Source organism: Panthera pardus, unplaced genomic scaffold, assembly GCF_024362965.1.
Source record: "Panthera pardus isolate Hobbes unplaced genomic scaffold, ASM2436296v1 HiC_scaffold_8, whole genome shotgun sequence".
NCBI classification, from domain to species: domain Eukaryota; kingdom Metazoa; phylum Chordata; class Mammalia; order Carnivora; family Felidae; genus Panthera; species Panthera pardus.
The window spans coordinates 138,361,981-138,381,311 of NW_026527013.1; the positions used below are offsets into that span (position 1 = coordinate 138,361,981).

General features: G+C 40.3%; 1 protein-coding gene across 2 annotated transcripts in view; it reads right to left on the bottom strand.

The window, feature by feature from the left end:
- Positions 1-19,331, bottom strand: part of FAM3C (FAM3 metabolism regulating signaling molecule C) — a 63,912-nt gene that overhangs the window by 36,393 nt on the left and 8,188 nt on the right. For both annotated transcript variants that reach the window (XM_019452562.2, XM_019452561.2), the window contains exons 2-3: positions 6,985-7,039; positions 2,873-2,977 (exon numbers count right to left, since the gene is read on the bottom strand). In XM_019452562.2, the coding sequence (XP_019308107.1) occupies positions 2,873-2,977; positions 6,985-6,997 (118 nt within the window). In that variant the 5' untranslated portion in view covers positions 6,998-7,039. The remainder of the gene's footprint in view (positions 1-2,872; positions 2,978-6,984; positions 7,040-19,331) is intronic.

The following is a 19,331-nucleotide window of genomic DNA, read 5'->3' on the forward strand; positions in this document are numbered from 1 at the left end:
GAAATTCTATGATGTAAGGCAGAATAAAATCAGTGCCAAATTGAGATACAAGTACTATGCATTAGAACACACAGTTCACAAAAAGAAGCAATACATTCTAACAGGAAAAGAGGGAGGTTCAACTATAATTTCTCTCAAGAAGGGGCATTTATGCAGTTTCGAAAAATGAGAAGGATTAACAGACGAAGGAGGGGATAAGAAAAACGTGCTCTGTGAGGAACCAGCATGAGCAAGGTGGGGATATGGAAGGACAAGGTACGTTGTCTGTAGATCCTGTGCAGACTGGCACAAGCAAGAGTGAGACACGGCTGGTGGTGGGGGGAACGAGAAGGTGAGAAGGGCAGAGGCAGGGTGGGGGTTTGAGTGGGCCTTAGATTTTACTCTCTCATAGTCAGAAGCACTAAAGGTTCATGAGTGTTATTAACCTTCATGAGCGCCGGAAAAGGTTCATGAGTGCCGGAACTGCTCCGGCAGGGATGAAACGGGCAGATACCTGGGATGAGAAATAGACATGGAACATCCCTGTGATGTTTGAATAGACAGTCCAGACTAGAGACGAAGACCCAAACTAGGGCAAGCGCTAGGCTTCACCCAAGCCTCTTCCCTCTGAAAACAGCGGGCCTTTCCCCAAAGTAGTTTTTCACATGTACCAATGGTCCCACCGCCTTGCTTCTCTCAAGGATCCTCCTTTTCTTGCTTGTTCACTCTCATCCCACTGATTTGTAATTCCCTGAATCTTTCCCCAAAGCCTAGAGACAAGTGAGACTCTACTTCACAAAAAACAAGACAAAACGAAACAAAACACTTAACGTGCTTCTGCCTCAAGCTACCATCCCAAAACCTTCTTCCCTTACCATCAACCTTTCTTATGTGAACTGGTTACACAGTTTCCCCAGCAACACTGAACGAGTCCTCAAGGCCTTCAGTGTTTTTCTGCCCCTTATTCAACTACAACCAGCTGTGCTCCCAAAGGACACCAGCCTGGCCTCTTAGTAGTAACAGAAGTAGACCAGAAGTAAAGTCAAATGTCACTGTACTCTGTAATGACTACTCCATGCTGGATCCCGGATGCTTCATGTTAAAACAGGTGCTGAAAAATAGATGGTTCCAGAGGAAAATAGCCAATATACTGAGAGGAATGTTGAAAGGGGTGGGGGGGATTCCAAAACTGGAGAAGATGAAGATTTTATTTTTTTTTAATTTTTTTTTAACGTTTATTCATTTTTGAGACAGAGAGAGAGAGACAGAGCATGAATGGGGGAAGGTCAGAGAGAGAGAGGGAGACACAGAATCTGAAACAGGCTCCAGGCTCTGAGCTGTCAGCACAGAGCCCAATGCGGGGCTCGAACTCACGGACCGCGAGATCATGACCTGAGCCGACGTCGGATGCCCAACCGACTGAGCCACCCAGGTGCCCCGAGAAGATGAAGATTTTTAAAAAGATGGCCTGAAGGAGTATGACTATAATTATCTCTTTGAGAGATCATTAGTGTAGGACAGAACTCCAGCAGATCATAGATCAGTGGATTGAAACTACTTGGGAGTTTACAAGACAGAACTCAGTGCAATACAAAAAGTACTTTTAAGTAGTTACTGGAAGAAAAGTCACCTGAAAACGTTTATACAGAAACTGATGATTACACATCAGAATTGTCTAAAGCCTCACTACTCAGTATGTGGTGTCTGGGTACCAAATATTAATTTTCAAATATTAATTTATGGAAAGCAAAACTCATTATTCCAGAGATCTCAAAGTTATTTCATCTGATTTCTGCTGAATGGGTGAAAATACTATTTTTGCGTTTCACAGTCTCACTTTTCACACATAATTTTTGTAATTTTTTTAAAAAAATGTTTATTTATTTTTGATAGAGAGAGACATAGTGTGAGTAGGAGAGGGGCAGAGAGAGAGGGAGACACAGAATCCGAAGACAGGCTTCAGGCTCTGAGCTGTCAGCACAGAGCCCGATGCAGGGCTTGAACTCACAAACCACAAGTTCGTGACCTGAGCTGAAGTCGGACGCCTAACTGATTGAGCCACCCAGGTGCCCCTTTAATTTTTTTTTAATGTTTATTTTTGAGAGAGAGACAGAGCATGAGTGGATGAGGGGCAGAGACAGAGAGGGAGAAACAGAATCTGCAACAGGCTCCAGGCTCTGAGCTGTCAGGACAGAGCCTGACACAGGGCTCGAACTCAGGAATGGTGACATCATGACCTGTGTCGAAGTCGGATGCTTAACTGACTGAGCCACCCAGGTGCCCCCACACCTAATTTTTTAATACTTTAAACAATGCTTCATCCAGAGCTTACTGTAACATTTCAACAGTTAACTTATTTTATTGACTTAAGAATTTTGTTAAACACTGAGTTAAGGTGGCTTACAACGGTGTGTTTGCAACATAGCATTAAACAAATGGGTAAAGAGAAAAATAATGCAGAAGGAATTAAATAAGGGTAGGAATACAAGATGGATTTCAATGGCTGGTATTTACAATGCATTATCATGACTCCACTTGCCATCTGAGGGCTAGATTTGGTTCCAAGTTCTCTATCAGCTAATTTAAATACTGTGTGATAGCTTCTAGAATGTTTGCTCAGAATACCATGATTAATGTCCTAGACATGAATGAAACAGACCCCATTAATATATTCAGAATGTTGAGCAGAAGATTCATACTTTATATTGGATTAATTTTAAGGCTTTCCACTGTTTATTTTAGAATATTCTAAGGGATCACACTTATTGATATAATTGTATCTTCTTTTCTAGACAGACTAAACAGCAGAGTGACTCAATATTGATAACTGGTAACAATTTACAGACAACCAATCGAAAATAAAATTTAAGAAAGGGGAAAAAATGGAACTTACCAAACAGATTTCCTAAACTTGCATCCATTTTTATTTCAAATACTTGAGAAATAACATAAAATGTCAGTAAAAATACTGCCACGGCTACCACCAACTTTGCAGCACCTAGATAAAGGGGAGAAATAATTCAGCATAAGCTTATGAGCCCAGAGAACTTTAGTGCATTGCATGAAAATTTAAGTTTATAAAGAAATTTCTTAAACTAAAAAAGTTTATGTATTGGATCTTAATTTTACTTGAGTTACAAGAAAAACTGTATAAGCAATCCACCGAGATAAGGGATTTTCCTGTTCAAAGAATTATCAGATTGGCTAGCAACCCAGACATAGGACTGCTTGAGTCATCTGCCTAGTTTTCTCCTGCCCCTCCAAAAAAAAACCAAAAAAAAAACAACAAAAAAAAAAACTGCTCCCAAGTGCTGGCTGACTATACAAAAGTACCAAAGTATCATGGCTAATGGAACACCATCACCAAGCATGTTGGATGACACATTCCTAATCCTGTTCACATATAAAGGGCAATACTATACAGGGATAATACAAAAACACCAGACCTTATGGAGATCCAAGGCAACTAGCAGGATGCTCACTAAGCAAGGAACTCTCTAGTGAAATGTACCAGTTTACTGTCCTATCACCAACCAACGTATCTTTTAGAGCAACACAAGTGCTCCTGACATGGCAAACAAGAGTGTTCCTCCTCAAACTGAATACCAGTTTAAGACAGGCCATCTCCAGTCCTAGAGGACTTAATTTGGCAGCTATGACACACGCTTTGTAACGTGGTTCCATAATAAGCTCTGTGAAGACACACTCGTACCCTTTCATACCTTTCTAACTTTAACTATTTCTGGGTGTCTCACAATTAGTTAGCACTGCCAGGTATTAGCTAACTGTTTCATAGGAATTGAGGATTTGTCTTTTTCTCCATAGCTAAGCAAATCTAGGAAAGAAAAAAAACACTGCAAGACAGGAAAGGAAATGGAAAATGACAGGAAAGAAACATCTTCCTCTTTCCCCTAGGCTTTCAGGGCCATCTCATTAGGTTGTTGGGGAAGAATATTAGTATTTGCCTATACAATCTCCATCCCCCTCTTTTACCCAAAGTTTAATTTCTATTGATCTATAGGAGGTGGATTGGATCAGCAGGATCCTCCTATCCGTAAGGAGACAAAAGCCCAGAGGTGCGGCAACTCCCAAGATTACAAATAACTCAGCAACAGCACGAGGCCTGGAATCCCGGAATCCTGACACAGCCCAGTGCTCTGGACAGTACTCCATTCTAACACCAGATTACCACATTCTCCTAAAAAAAACTACCAAAACTCAACTTCGTGGGAAAGGAAGAGTCAAAAAGACCTATGTTCATTCTAATTTCCTAAAGAACCAGGACTGCACCCGTAAAGGGGAGGGACGAGGATGCTCGGAAAAGGCCAGTGATGCTGAGAAGTGCTGATTTCACGGAGCCACTCTTTTCTATTTAGAAACACTCTACAATACAGAAATGAGATGGCAGGAGGAAGCCTCACAGCTAACCTAATCAGTTCCCTCACCTCCTGCGTCTGACCTTCTCTCCTCTGAAAATTACTTCCTGTTTTCAAGAGCAACCACAAATTGCCTACGTGTTTAGTGCATAAGACAGCAAAATTCCAATAGGCTTTGAACTCTTGCCCCCACAGGATCTAGCAAAATTCCTGGACATAGTCATACTCTCAACAAGTGTTTGCTACACAGATGAATGGTAAGAGGTGACACATTCTTTCTTGATCACTTAAGACCATGGGCTTGAAGATTCTATATCACATGACAATCTTAACCACTCATTTTCTAGCAATCACGGGCACGTGCAACCAGAGATAACCTCTCCCTGCCACTTACAGCAGATATACGAAACCGTCACTGTTTAAGATCAAAATATTAAAATGAATAAAATATCAAGGTTATAACATATGAAAGTTCTAGACTAAATTCAGTACCAAGTTAGACCTGAGCCTACACTAAATAAGCTATATACATCATATATACACATACGTACGTATATACACATACGTATACAATACACACACATACTCCATTCACTGACTGCCTACCATACAGCTAAATGCTTTACAAGTATAATCGCATTTGCATAGCTTTTCCAGGTAATTATTTTCATTTTACAGATAAAATATCAAAGCTGAAAAATTTTAGATCACTTGCCTAAGGTCACGTAACTAGTCAGTGGCAGAAATGAGTCTTCAACCAAGGCCTATTCACTGATACTGGACCCAGAGGAACTAGGAGGAAAGAAAACCTCTAAGACAGAGAAAAGTCAGACGTGGCGAAATGAACTAATAATAGAACAAGCAGATGGTCCCAGAGAGTAGGCAGGTGAAGACTGGCAGAGACCCCATAATGGTAGAGTTCTAGAACTTCTGTGACAGAGGAGTCCTCTCCAGGGTTGGGTCACCAGCCAATTCTGGACATAAAGGGCCTGACCATACCACCCCACAGTCCCCATCTTGACTTCCCACGAGATTCTCTCTTCCTCCTAGCCACGGACTGCGCTAATCTGAGGTGTCCTTATTCTTCACAAAACAAAAAGCATAAACTTTAGACACTGTTGCCTCACTGTAAGAATAAAGGCTATAAGAATATTTCAAAGCAATCAACTTTTTTCAAACTAGAAGAGATTAATCACTCTAAAGGCAATAAATTAAATTAATCTTCCTTCTTCATTAAAAGCAAACACTTCAAGACCTATACTAGGCACAGTGCCAACCATAAAATAAGTTCTCAATGAATAATTACTTACCAATTAACCTTGATATTAATTGTTAGAATCAGAGAAATGAACTCAATGAAAATTTAATTTCAACTAGAATGAATGTAGAATTATGTGAGGAACAGAAACTTGCTTTGATTATTTCAATCATTATGTTTAATTAATGTACTTTTAAAGTCAAGGATACATGATCATCAATAGTCCTGTTGTATTCAAAGATCATTAAAAAAAAAAAGACATTGTAATATGATTTTTAAACCATAAACAAGCTCTTCGTTTCTGGCAATATTTTCCTTCACTTGTTGAATAGCTACTCAAAAAAGGATATTTTGTAAGTTCATGATCAAAGGGTCCAGATTTTCAAAGTTCTACAAAGGCATTTGCGCACAACCCTGTTATGTTTTTTAATAATCATGATGTTTCATCACCTGCACCTTATTGTACAGAATGATGCTTGAAGCACAAAGACGCATTTGTTCACCCACCATGACTGAGGCACTTCTAAGAGACGCCCCCATAGGAAAATACGGTTTGCTGGTGAGAAGATGATAATTAAGAGGAAGAGTATCTCGATTTTGAGAAACTACAAATTATCTTCTATGTTGGAAGAACAAGAGTAAAAATTTCTATGTACAGAGTGTGCACTTCTTCTAGACCCTTGGCTGTGCTGAAGGAGGGGTGGGGGTAGGAGAACACACTTATTTTCACTATTAAGGCAGGAAGCAGTTATCAGCCTCTCCAGGTATTTATGCATCTTTTCATAACATTCAAAGACAGCTACCTTAATACTATGAACGTCAAGCAGTGTTTTTCAGTTGCCTCCATATGCTGCCTAAGAACAGATGTTCTTACACAGAACCTCAACTATGCAGACTGAACTCGAACTAGCAAATAGCCACTTAAGCAAAAATACACTTTACTGAATGGTTCACATACACTAGTTTCCATTTGAAGTACCTATATAGCAAAGATTCAAGCTTTTGAACTTCACAATGCATTTTTCTCAAGAAGTTAGAACTTCACAAAAATAAAAATCAGTCTCCCTAGCTTGTCAAAATTGTTCTTTATATGGGCATTTTATATATAGTATTAGGCAAATAAGCTTAATGTATAAGAACATAAACATTAAGGCCGTAAGTTTAAAAAACTAGCATAAATAATTTCAACAAGTTCATCCAATTTGTGATTTACCAACTACATAAAAAAGTAAAAAAGGCAAAGCAGTGATTTAGTTTGTTACACTCCAGCTTTTCACGCACTACATAAAAAGACAACGTACTCTCTCAAGCCACTTAAATAAGTAAGTTACACAAAAAGTAAAATTATTTCTATTGAATTAAATATCTTACCTGCTACCCTCATGTTTCGTTTTTCAGTCTATGGCACTTCTCATTAAACAAGCTCCTAAAATCAAAAGAGAAGGCAAACATCATTAGGTCTAGAAGGAGCATTCCTGTCTAGATTGAGTCGGACTTGAAGTATACTATATAATAAACTAATTGGATAAACGTCCTGACATTTCCAAGTATTCTACCAACATGGACACTGAATGAAAAACCTCTTATCACCAGGCCTGGCTCCTCCCACTGGAACATAAAAGCCCCTGAAAGGAGGGCCTGTGCTTTATACTCTTCTGTCCCTCGCTCTCCTAATTTTGGTGAACAGATGTGAGAAATCCTGCCATCAAGCATGGGAACAGAAGATAATGCCCCTTGTTATTCTCAGTGATTCTGCATTTATAAGGAACTTTCGATACTGAGTTCCAAACTTCCAGTTTGTAGGTATTTTCCTAGTCTGTGAATAAGTAGTTAGCTTAAACAGACTGGTAATATTGGCTTTTCATATTATGTGCCAGGTGTTCCGGTAACTAACAAGGAAAGAAATCAATAATGCTCAATTAATAATTAGTTGATATTTTCTTCAGAGTAGACAGAAGAAAGAGAGCTCACACAAGAGTGGTGGTCCTTGGACGATCCCCCCCACTTCCAAAAGGGAGCTTGCACAGAGCATTGGCCCTTGGATGCTCCCTCCCCCCACCCCAAAAGGGAACTCACACAAGAGCATTGGTCCTTGGATGCTGCCCCCTCACCCCGAAAGGGAACTCGCACAAGAGCATCGGTCCTTGGATGCTGCCCCCCCCTCCCCGTCCCGAAAGGGAACTCGCACAAGGGCATCGATCTTTGGATGCTGCTCCCCCACCCCGAAAGGGAACTCGCACAAAAGCTTCGGTCCTTGGATGCTGCCCCCCCCACCCCGAAAGGGAACTCACACAAGAGCACTGGTCCTTGGATGCTGCCCCCCCACCCCAAAAGGAGATCACACAAGAGCATTGGTCCTTGGATGTTCCCTCCCCCCCGCCGACCCCAAAAGGGAACTCGCACAAGAGCACTGGTCCTTGGATGCTCCCTCCCTTGACCCCAAAAGGGACCTCACACAAGAGCACTGGTCCTTGGATGCCACCCCTCCACCCTGAAAGGGAACTCGCACAAGAGCATCGGTCCTCGGATGCTGCCCCCCCACCCCAAAAGAGAACTCACACAAGAGCACTGGTCCTTGGATGCTGCCCCCCACCCCAAAAGGAGCTCACACAAGAGCACTGGTCCTTGGATGTCCCCCCCCCACCCCGAAAGGGACCTTGCACAGAGCACTGATCTTTGGATGTCCCCCCCCAACCCTGAAAGGGAACTCGCACAAGAGCTTCGGTCCTTGGATGCTGCCCCTCAGCCCAAGAGGAGCTCGCACAAGAGCACTGGTCCTTGGATGTCCCCCCCCCCCAACCCCGAAAGGGACCTTGCAAAGAGCACTGATCTTTGGATGTCCCCCCCCAACCCCAAAAGGGAACTCGCACAAAAGCATTGGTACTTGGATGCTTCCCCCCACCCACCACCACCCCAGCCTATTTCTTACTAGTGAATGACCTAACCAAAGTGCTTGTCAGGTCATGGAACAAACTATTTGCAGAAATGGAGCCAAGAGGCAGGTCTGCTGGCCCTGCTCTAAGGCTCGGTCCAGTGTGTGATGCTGTTTCATGTTTAGGATGACAGAATTCAGGTGTCCCTGTGACAAGCACTTAGAGCAAAGGCTTATGTTAATAACAGGATTATTTTCCTCTTCATGTTTTCAAGTTTGTAAAAGAATATATTCATAAGTACAGAATTACAATTTTAAATATTCCAGTAATTACTGTTATTCATAGTATATGTTACATGTCAAATAAAGAAACTACTCTTTGATACTATTCTAAGAACAACAAGAAATAGATACTGGAAAAAATCTTTGTACGGGTACGTATGCTTCCCTCCTATGAAATAACTCAAGATGGATGAAATCTTACAAAGAAAAAGTAAATGAGTTTGATAGGAAATTTATGCTCAAGTTTAACGAGACAGCTACTCAATCTATTGTACAAGAAAGGAATTCAAAAGAAAATTTTGATGAATGAGTCACATTGATAACTGATACATTTATTTTACATTGTATTTTGATACTGATGTTTCAATACTGATGTCTGATGTAGTAATTCACCTAATATTTCAAATAAAAATAGCAGCACGCCCCTGAAGGACACAGAAAGGAAATGAGACACCCGGTTTTTTCATATTTAGTAAGAAATAGGCTGGGTTGGGGGTTGAGGGGGGCGCATCCAAGGACCGCTGCTCTTGTGCGAGCTCCCTTTCTTCTGCCCAATTTACTCTGAAGAAAGTATCAACTTTTAAACCAATAGTGAATTAAGCACTATTGATTTCTTTTCCTTGTTAGTTATCTGAACACATTGCACATAATACAAAAAGCCAATGTTATCAATCTATTTAAGCTAACTACTTATCCACAGGCTAGAAAAATACTAAAAGGAAATAAAAGATCGTAATGTATCCATAAGCCATCCCATAAAAGCAGGAAAAAAAAAATCCTTGTTTTTTCAAATGAAATCTCCGACTGGTTTTAAATCATTTGTTGACTTCTAGTAAAATGGAACACTACGTTCACAACACATGCATACCTCTCCTCCCAGTAATATTCCAAACTACCTTCACTCTTATCTGAATGTGGTGTAGGAAAATTTCTTTGGAAGTTGGATGATCAGTCGGGCAGACACTTTGCTGTTCTTTTTCACCATTTCCATTATCTGCTGAGGAGGCCACACCTGTCCAAGCACAGTCACTGCCTCACGTGTCTGCCACCTATCTGCACTGCCCAGCAAGCCTGCTTCTAAGCTGATACTAATAAGACCACAATATAAGCAACTATAATTGTCTAGCAGAATTCATGTTTTCCATTAAATTTCTGAGAAAACAAACATGTCATAAAATCTCTTAAATTAAAATCTTGTAAAACCTCAGCTATAACACATTTTTAATTAGTTTGCTTAAGAAGCAAATTAATGATGCAAGAATGTAGATCAGCATAAAGAAAAAGTACTGAATATATTTGAGAGCAAATCAGGGAACTTGTTTACAATGTGCTAATTCCAAAGCATTCCTAACTTGTCTTCTTAGGATGACATTTAAAAGCAAAGAAAATCACTACATATAATCATCTTAGGGAGAAAAAAGCAGAAACATAATGGAATAAACCTGGCATAAACCTCAGGCATTGAACCTCAGAAATTAAGTAGGTAAAACAGCTTCTGAGATGAACACAACGGTAAAAGGGTAAAAAGTCCTCTGCTAGAAATTCACAGCTCTTTAATCCAGAATCCACAGGTGAAATAATTTTTTTTTTTTTACACATTCATTAAAAAGGTAGAGATACGGAAACTAGCGCTACTTACCCAAATTAGAATACTGGTGGTAGAGAGTACTTTTAGGATAGAATAAAAAAGAAAACAAAGTCTGATAGTACATTGGCCCCCCCAAAGTGTAGTATAAGTCAAAACAACAAGTTTCAGTGTTTCAGATAAAGGCTCAAACCCACCCGGTTGCTGCCGTGTGAAAGTGCACAATCCTCTAGAGTCTACCCCACACAGATGCCCACCAAGATGCCCCTGGGCAATGAAACGTTAATGAAGCATGTGACCCACACTGAAGAAGAGAGCCCAAATTAGGATCTCAGGCTGACATACTCAATTTCTTTGAGTATCTTGTAATTTAGACATTTCCTTTAACCCAACTACCTACTTTGGTCTAATTTGGTGAAGTTTTATTAAAATCAGGCCTGAATCATCAGGCCTCATCCTAGAATCAATCAACTTCAGTACAACAGATAAAAACACAGGTCAAGTGATAACTTTCACGCTCTCCTTGAGAAGCAGACTTGAGCCACAGCAGGTCAATGACAAGACCACCATTCTGTAGCAACAAAATAAGACATATTAACAATTATTTACCAGGAGGGGAAGGTCTTGCCAGTTAAAATAAACTAGGTAATAACGCTTTCAGTAGTACTTTATGTACACATTCTTATTTGATGTAATCATCCTAACAGCCCTCCAGTCATGGGTATTTCAATGGCATTATAGACAAGGTCAAGGGATATGTGTCAGGTCACACGAAGGGTAAGGAAGAAGCAGATACAAACACATACACTTCCTCTCACCTCAGCAGCTCTCTGACATACTCTAATACAAGCAAGTCGCTGACACAATTCCATGCCGGTCAGTGTGGCCTTTGCAAAGTGCTCTAGGAACTGCTAATCTCTGCCGCCAACCAGCCACTCCAGAGATGTGACACTTTGCCAAAATGATTACAAATACATATTAGAACACCTCTCCCAGACAGAAAGGATAGAAGAAAATGAAGCACACAAAAACACCCACTGATGTATTCAATATTAACAACAATCAACTAAGCCAAGAGAAAATACTATAAATCCTACTCCACAAATATAAAGAAACCATCACTCAATTCGATCCAACTTTAACTCGGTGCTAGCCAAATGGCAACTCCAAATGAATCAACCGAGTGAAGTTCAGATGACTGTAATGTTCATGCAAACTGGGGCTTTTCAAGAGGACTGAGAGGGAAAAAAAAGTCAGTGCAAGCAGATAGATTTAAGCACATGTAGGCCCTGTAATGGCTAATTATATGTGTCAACTTGACTGGGCCATGGGATACCCAGATATTTGGTTAAACATTATTATGGGAGTGTCTGAGGGTGCTTCTGGATGAGCTTAACGTCTGCATAAAGCAGTTTACTCTCCTCAGTACGAACGGGCCACATTCAACTGGAGGCCCGAATAGAACCAAAAAGTCTGAGTAAGGGAGAACTCACTCCCTCTGTCTAGTCTTCCATCTGGAACATCGGTCTTTAAATCTGGACTGGGGCGCCTGGGTGGCTTAGTCAGTTGAGCGACCGACTTCGGCTCAGGTCATGATCTCGCAGTTCATGAGTTCAAGCCCTGCGTTGGGCTCTGTGCTGACAGTTCAGAGCCTGGAGCCTCTTCAGATTCTGTGTCTCCCTCTCCCTCTGCCCCTCCCATGCTCATGCTCTGTCTCTCAAAAATAAATAAACGCTAAAAAAAAAAATTTAAAAAAAAATCTGGACTGAAACTTATACCACTGGCTCTCCCGCTTGCCTGGGACTTTTCAGCCTCCACAACCCCATGGGCCAATTCCTTATGATTTTCTATTCATCCTAGACAGATATCTTCTCTCCTATCAGTTCTGATTTTCTGGAGAACCCAGACTAATAACAGGCTCCCTCAAGATCAGAATGTAGATTAAAATTTCAGTCCTACGGCAGTTAAAGAGGGAAATGAGGTAACACTGGAAACAAAAGGACGCCGTACCTAAAGGTCATGAGGGTGAGTTATTCTGGTGTGGTTTGTAATCAGAAGTATGGTATTAAAAACACTATTTGCGGAAAAAAATACCTGCATTCATGTGAACAAAACAGAGAAAATGTTGGCAAACTCACTTCTGTAAAAGGGCCAGATGGTAAATATTTTAGGCTTTGTGGACCATATATACGGTCTCCGTGGCAACTACTGTGCTCTGTAGTTGTAGCTGGAAAGCAGCCATAGACAATACGTAAACAAATGAGCCCAGTTGTGTTATAATAAAACTTTATTTATGAACACCGAAATTTAAATTTCATAAAGTTTTCATGTTACCAAGCATTATTTTTCTTCCGGTTTTTTTCCAATCACTTAAAAATGTAAAAACCTATCTTGGTTTGTGGGCCACATGAACCCATGGGTCATCATTTGACAACCGAGACAAGAGGAATAAAAAATAAAATTTAAATTAAAAACAACTTTTAAAACAGACCATGCTCTAATATCCCAACATTCCTTGCAGTTGTTTGCTGAATATGCAACTCGCACAAGGCTTCTACTGGTCCTCTTGAAAGTACTACTTTTTTTTTTTTTTTTAATTTTTTTTTTTTTTAACGTTTATTTATTTTTGAGACAGAGAGAGACAGAGCATGAACGGGGAAGGGTCAGAGAGAGCGGGAGACACAGAATCGGAAGCAGGCTCCAGGCTCTGAGCCGTCAGCCCAGAGCCCGAGGCGGGGCTCGAACTCACGGACCGCGAGATCGTGACCTGGCTGAAGTCGGACTCTTAACCGACTGCGCCACCCAGGCGCCCCTTGAAAGTACTACTTTAGAAGTGGGATGGATCAAACAACCCTAAATTGTGTTCTGTACATGCTAATCACACGCTTTCATAATCAGCTGCGCTCCATGGGAAGAAGCATATACTCCATGAGAAACCAGAGATTCTCTTCAAAGGAAGGAAAACAAATCCTTCCGTTCCTATAGATGAAGCAGCCCATCCATAGCAAAGACAGGCATAATCTAGACTTTGGAACGTCTTCCAAAGCGGTCCTAGCAGGTATAAAGAAACTGGATAAAAATTAGTCTTCTCACAACCCATTTCATTAACTGTAAAATTATGTCGGTGAGGAGAAACGAACACTATTTTCTTTACACGGGCAATTAAAAGTGATGATTACTTTTGTGATAGACATAAGGGGGGGAGTTTACTATGCACCTGATGTTTGATCAACTATTAAAATCGCAAATATTAAGCTTTCCAAAACCTTTACTTTAACCAAAACAAAACAGAGCACCTATGACTACAGCAGCTGCAGGCTGTCGAGGCTCCCGGCTCACACGCGTGCCACCGCACACTCGTCCTTGCCACGCTGGAGACATTCGTGAAATAACAAAAGGAAGAGGGGTGAAACGCTGCACTCGTGTGAAAAAAGTCTGAACATCTGAAAACTAATTATGATGTCTGAGCTATTCTCACCGTGTTACAAATAGCGTGAATTCAATAGGATTTGGTGTTATTAATACTAAACGCCTGATAGAACAGAATCCAATTACAACTTCAGAAAATATTTTAGTGCTAGTAGGCCACTCTGATTCTCAATCCTAGAAGAGGCATTCATTTAAAAGAATTACCACTTGATGGGGCGCCTGGGGAGCTCAGGCGGCTGAGCATCAGACTAGGCTCGGACACAGGTCATGATCTCACAGTTCGTGAGTTCAAGCCCCACATCAGGCTCTGTGCTGGTGGTGCGGAGCTTGCTTGGGATTCTCTCTATCTCTCCCACTCTCTCTCCCCTCTGTCCCTCTCTCTCTCTCTCTCTCACAAAATAAACAAATAAACTTAAAAAAAAATTGAAGAACCTACCACTTTAATACACACGTTATACAACTTTTAAAAATTGGGTATAACCTGGTAATAATTGAGGGAAAAAAATTTTAAATGAGTACGTAACAACTAGAAAAGTATTCCAGGTTTTTAAGGAACTAAAATAGTCTTACATTTTAACTAGAAGAAAAAAGGAGCCAAAAACAAAACACAACATAGTTCTTCCTTTGGGAAGGGGGAGAGAGCTGCATGATTCTCTAATGCCAAGAATAACCACTTTTTCAAATGATCCCCAAGGAAAACATAAATGTCTCTACTTCTTCTGCAAAGGGGCTTTTAGAAACATGAGAGTACAATGCAACAGACCAAAAAACTTATTTAAAAACTTTTAAATAATGGCTCAACAGAACCAATGAGTCCTTCAGAACTTTAATTTTCTGTTGAAAACCTTGGGAAGAGAGGAATATACACAATCTATGCCTAGATTTTTTTAAGTTATGTGAACTACTGTCAAATGGCTTATTTTCTAATGCAGCATCATAGTGAAATTACATTCAAAAGAGGATTTGTATCTAATTACGGCTAAGAAACAGAAACAGAATTAAAAGCATACTATGAAAACGCACACATGAGCCAAAGTGCTCTTAGCTTCCCTCTAGAATGTTAACCAATGCTTAATATGAAGCATCCTGGGACTGTTCCGGGGTGAATCTTGTTCTCCCCGACCCCGGTCTGCCAAAAATACCTACACCTTGTTTTTATTTGGTTCTCCAGGCAGGGAATGGAGAGAGCCATGCTTTGGAAAACTTCTCTCTGATCCACAGCAGCTGGATAAAACTCCTTTCTTCTAAGAATGAAACATGAAAAAGTAGAACTATCATATCAACCTGCCTCTCCACTTAGAAAAGGGAAGACGTCCTGTAAAATCACACAAGGGCCCCGCCTACACCGACTCGGCCCAAAGACTCAACGGAGGGGGAGGTAACCAAACCAGACAAACCACACACACTACATCCTGAAGACAAAAGTGTTGCAACAGGATTCACCTCAACATCAAGCGTTCCACAGCACAACTCCTCCAACCAATGTGAATCAGCTAGAGATCTACAGCTTCTTCCTCTTCAGACAGGTGAGGTATCAGGTTTCGGAAATAGTTCAGTTGATCAACAAGCTTTTTAACCAAGGTTTCTGTAAATACTTCAGGTGATTAAAGACTAAATGGACACGTGTTCTGCTTCCCCTCCCAAACCTAACAGGACTAAACAAGGTTTTCCTGACAAAAATGTTTCATTTTCCAAGAGGATACCACTGAGGAAGTACCGTAGCTAGGTGGGGTTGCTCTTCGCTGAATTCTCGTTAGTGGACAAAGATTTGTTCTAACCCACAGGCATTCTATCATACAGTCCCCAATATGCCACGACACTTCATGAGTTGGCAGACAGAGTTCAGGTTTACTCAGACACAGATTGCTGTTTAACCTGATAGTACTGCCACTCCCTCCTAGAACTATCCAAGATAAGACAATAGGTGGCTGGTGTCTGTGCATATCAACTCCTGGCACTGAGGGCTAAGGACACTCTAATAGAAAAAAGGTTATTAAAAAAAAAAAAAAAAAGATAAAAATCAAATGACCATGCCACACGTGATGTCAATGTGACATTATCATCTCAGTGAACTGTAGTTACAAAATGGAAATCACTAATGTCTTTGTAGACATTAGAAATGAGACTTCTGAACTATCAACACATCAATGGCTGGTTAGGATGAAAATGATAGGGGGCCAAACTGGACTGCATTACATCCATCTATCCAGCTCCCTTACATCTGAAAACAAGTCATCAGGACGACATTCATTACAAATAAACGTCAAGTAAGGACCTTACGTTAAATTCTACCATAAACAAATATTTTACACAGTAAAAGGTCTGAAGAATGCTTCATTATAATTCATTTATCATACAGCTTCTATGACTCACGATAATCACTTACCTTAAAAGGGGCCTGTAGTTCCTCTGATCCTAAGATATTTTTATTGATTCTAAGGTGCACACTACTTCCCTCATTTCAACAGGTCTTAAACTGGGGTGAGGTTTACAAACCTATTTTTCTCCCACAGTAGTACACAAAATAATGGTGCACCTTATAAACATCTTAGATTCAATGAAACAGCATTATCTGGTTCTTTGAAGCCCTAACTACAATGTAACCCCCTGTATGGACACCATGATTATAGGTGGGTTTTTTTAAATGCAAATTCCTGAGCCCAGAATCCCTAGAAGGATTAAAGCTCTTGCAAGTTTAAGGAGCTCTCCAGGTGGTTCTCACTCTCTCTCGGTCTAAGAACTTGGGATCTACAGTACAGCAATCTGAACACACAGACAAGTTTGGGGATGGGGAGCAGGGCAAATCTAGGCCAAAAAAGCCCAAAGGTAAACCTCACAGAACAAGAATTTCATTCTTTCTTAACAGTGAATGGAAATCAACCTGACTCTGGGCCAGGTCTCCCGTGGGGGTGAGGAGGGAGAGGCGGGCAGTGAATAAATCTGGACACAATGTGCTGAGGAACAGAGGAAAGAAATCCTGTTTGCAATGATTACAACAGTATTAGATTCAAAATTCCCTGAATGTGTTCTTGCAGTTTTTCCTCACCTACCAAAGCAGAATTCTGCTTAAAAACCTCTAATCCGGTGCAAGAAATGAAATGGTGATCAGATTTCTGCCACTGAGAGCACCAGCAACATGCCAAAAACAGAAAAGAAAATGACATTTAGTTCTCCCAACTCCGTCAGAGTTCTACAGCTGTGGATTAAACAGCTGTAGTATAAACCACCTTAATCCCTCACTATACCATCCAGGAAAAGAAAGATAGATAGAAATAGATATCATTGAGAACAATGGCAAAAACAAAACAAAATACATTTTAACTGTAAGAAGCTGAACATATGCAGGGTAAAGAAGTGTCAGGTTCACAAGTTGCAACATTGAAAAAGATTACAGAAAGGCACACATTTACATACAGTGTAACTATCTTCATCTGCAACTATTTTGCATTGTATCAGATGAGAAGTTACAAGTTCCTATTCTGAATGAATGTTTTAAGAATTACCCCACATACCTTCTCCACCTACACTGTCTTTAAAGCATCTGCAGAATTTAAGTGAACCAGAGCGGACAGAATTCTGTGGTTCAAACTTTCCACGTGAAGAACAGCTGGGTCTACCCTGCATGGTGCACCATTTCTACCACAAAAGCTCAATGAGGGTTAGCAGCTATTTGCAAAGAACAGGTAGTAAGTAGCTTCTAGTGGTAAAATTTCCCGAACCACTAAAGAAATTCATCTTTGTTGGTCACAGGTCCTTCAAAAAACACATTTAATGATCACTTGACTGCAGATCACGGATGGTATCGATAGCACACCTGATGCCACAATACTGCCTGAGGTCCTGTAAACCTTCTGATGAAAATCAGTGCAGGAACTGGCTGGCTGCTATAGCTGTCCACGGAACTTTTTCTCACTAGGGCACAAGAACTGACCAGGGACCATCAATGGATGAACGACTACACAAAATGTGGAACGTAACCATGCATGGAGTATCATTCCACCATAAACTGAATGAAGTACTGACACATACTATGTATGTATGGACGAACCTCTAAGACATGATGCTAAGTGAAAGAAGCCAGACAGAAGAGATCACATCGCGTATGACTCCATTTGTATGAAATATTCAAAAGAGGTAAATCCACAGGGGCAGAGAGCAGGCCAGTGGTTGCCAGGGGCTCAAGGGAAGGGGGAATGGGGATAACTGTTTAGTGGATGTGAGGTTTCCTTTTGGAATGAGGAAAATGTTTTCAGACCAAACAGAGGTCATGATTGCACATCACTGTGAACGTACTACATGCCAGTGAATTGTACACTTCAAAATGGTAAATTTTATGTTATTTGAATTAAATTTAAGTTCCTAAGGAAGGAAATTGGAAAAACTCATGAGCAAAAAAATGAAAAAAATCATAAACAGTAGATGAAAAAATTAGATTAGAAATAAGGAGAATGTAAGTCATCTCAGAATAGCTTCAATCAAATGGAATAGGCCAATGAAGAAGAGAATGAAAGAATACTAGTGGGGTACACAGTGGAAATTCAGAGGAATTGGAACACTTAATTTCCTCCTTGGAGAGTAAGTCAGCTGACTATATTTTAGGAGCTGAATAAAAATCACAAAACCTCTTAAAGTTTAAAGATCTTGGGAATCTTACTCAATATCCCCAAATTAAGAAAATAAGGCACTGCCTATAGTTAATTAATGTGGTCAATGACATTCACGAAGCAACTAAATGCAGAACTTCTACTTAAAATCCAGATGATGTGATCCCAAGGACAGGAACCGTTCTGGACTAAGTTCAAGACAAATGTTTACAATTGTACCAAGCTCTGAGCTAGACTGACTTTTGTGACACCTGGGAAAAAGCGGTTGGTTCTTGGGTCTCGCACCTTTCAGCTTTAAGAAATGGGTACAAAAATGAAAGAAAAGAGAAAGATTCACTGTTTCAAAGAAAATAGCTTTGTGAAGGGCTAGTGGTCTTATTCATAGTATGCCTGATACCTATAACTGGCACATACCAGGTACTTCAATATTTTTTTTTGAAAGAATATAAAAATCCTTGAACACTGACACCATTTAAGATCTAAAATATGTGGTTAAAAAAAGATAAGACTCTTCTGAGCCCAAACTGAAATTATTACTTTTTGCCATTCAACAATCTCTTAGCCCTTTGACCCTCTCTCCAATTACCTTTCCTTTGTAATGTATCTTCATTAATTATGAAAGATTGGTTAATTACCCATGCTTAGGGTAGCAATCCAAATTTTAGTAATTCCAATAAAACACCCATTAAGTCTATTTTGAAAGTCACTTTAATCCAGTGGTGCTCAGTCTTATTTTGATTCCCTTTTGCAACATAAATCTCCTAACAATGCGGATTTTGGAGGAACTGGGCCTGTGTCCTTTCTAAAGAGTCTTATTTGTGTATGATTCTGTGAGGTCCCCAGGTGAAGAATCACTATGTTGAACTCTTTTTATTTCTCACTATCAAGAAATGCCAGTCTTTAGTGAGCTGAGAAAACATTACATGGAATTTGTGAAACAAAGCTT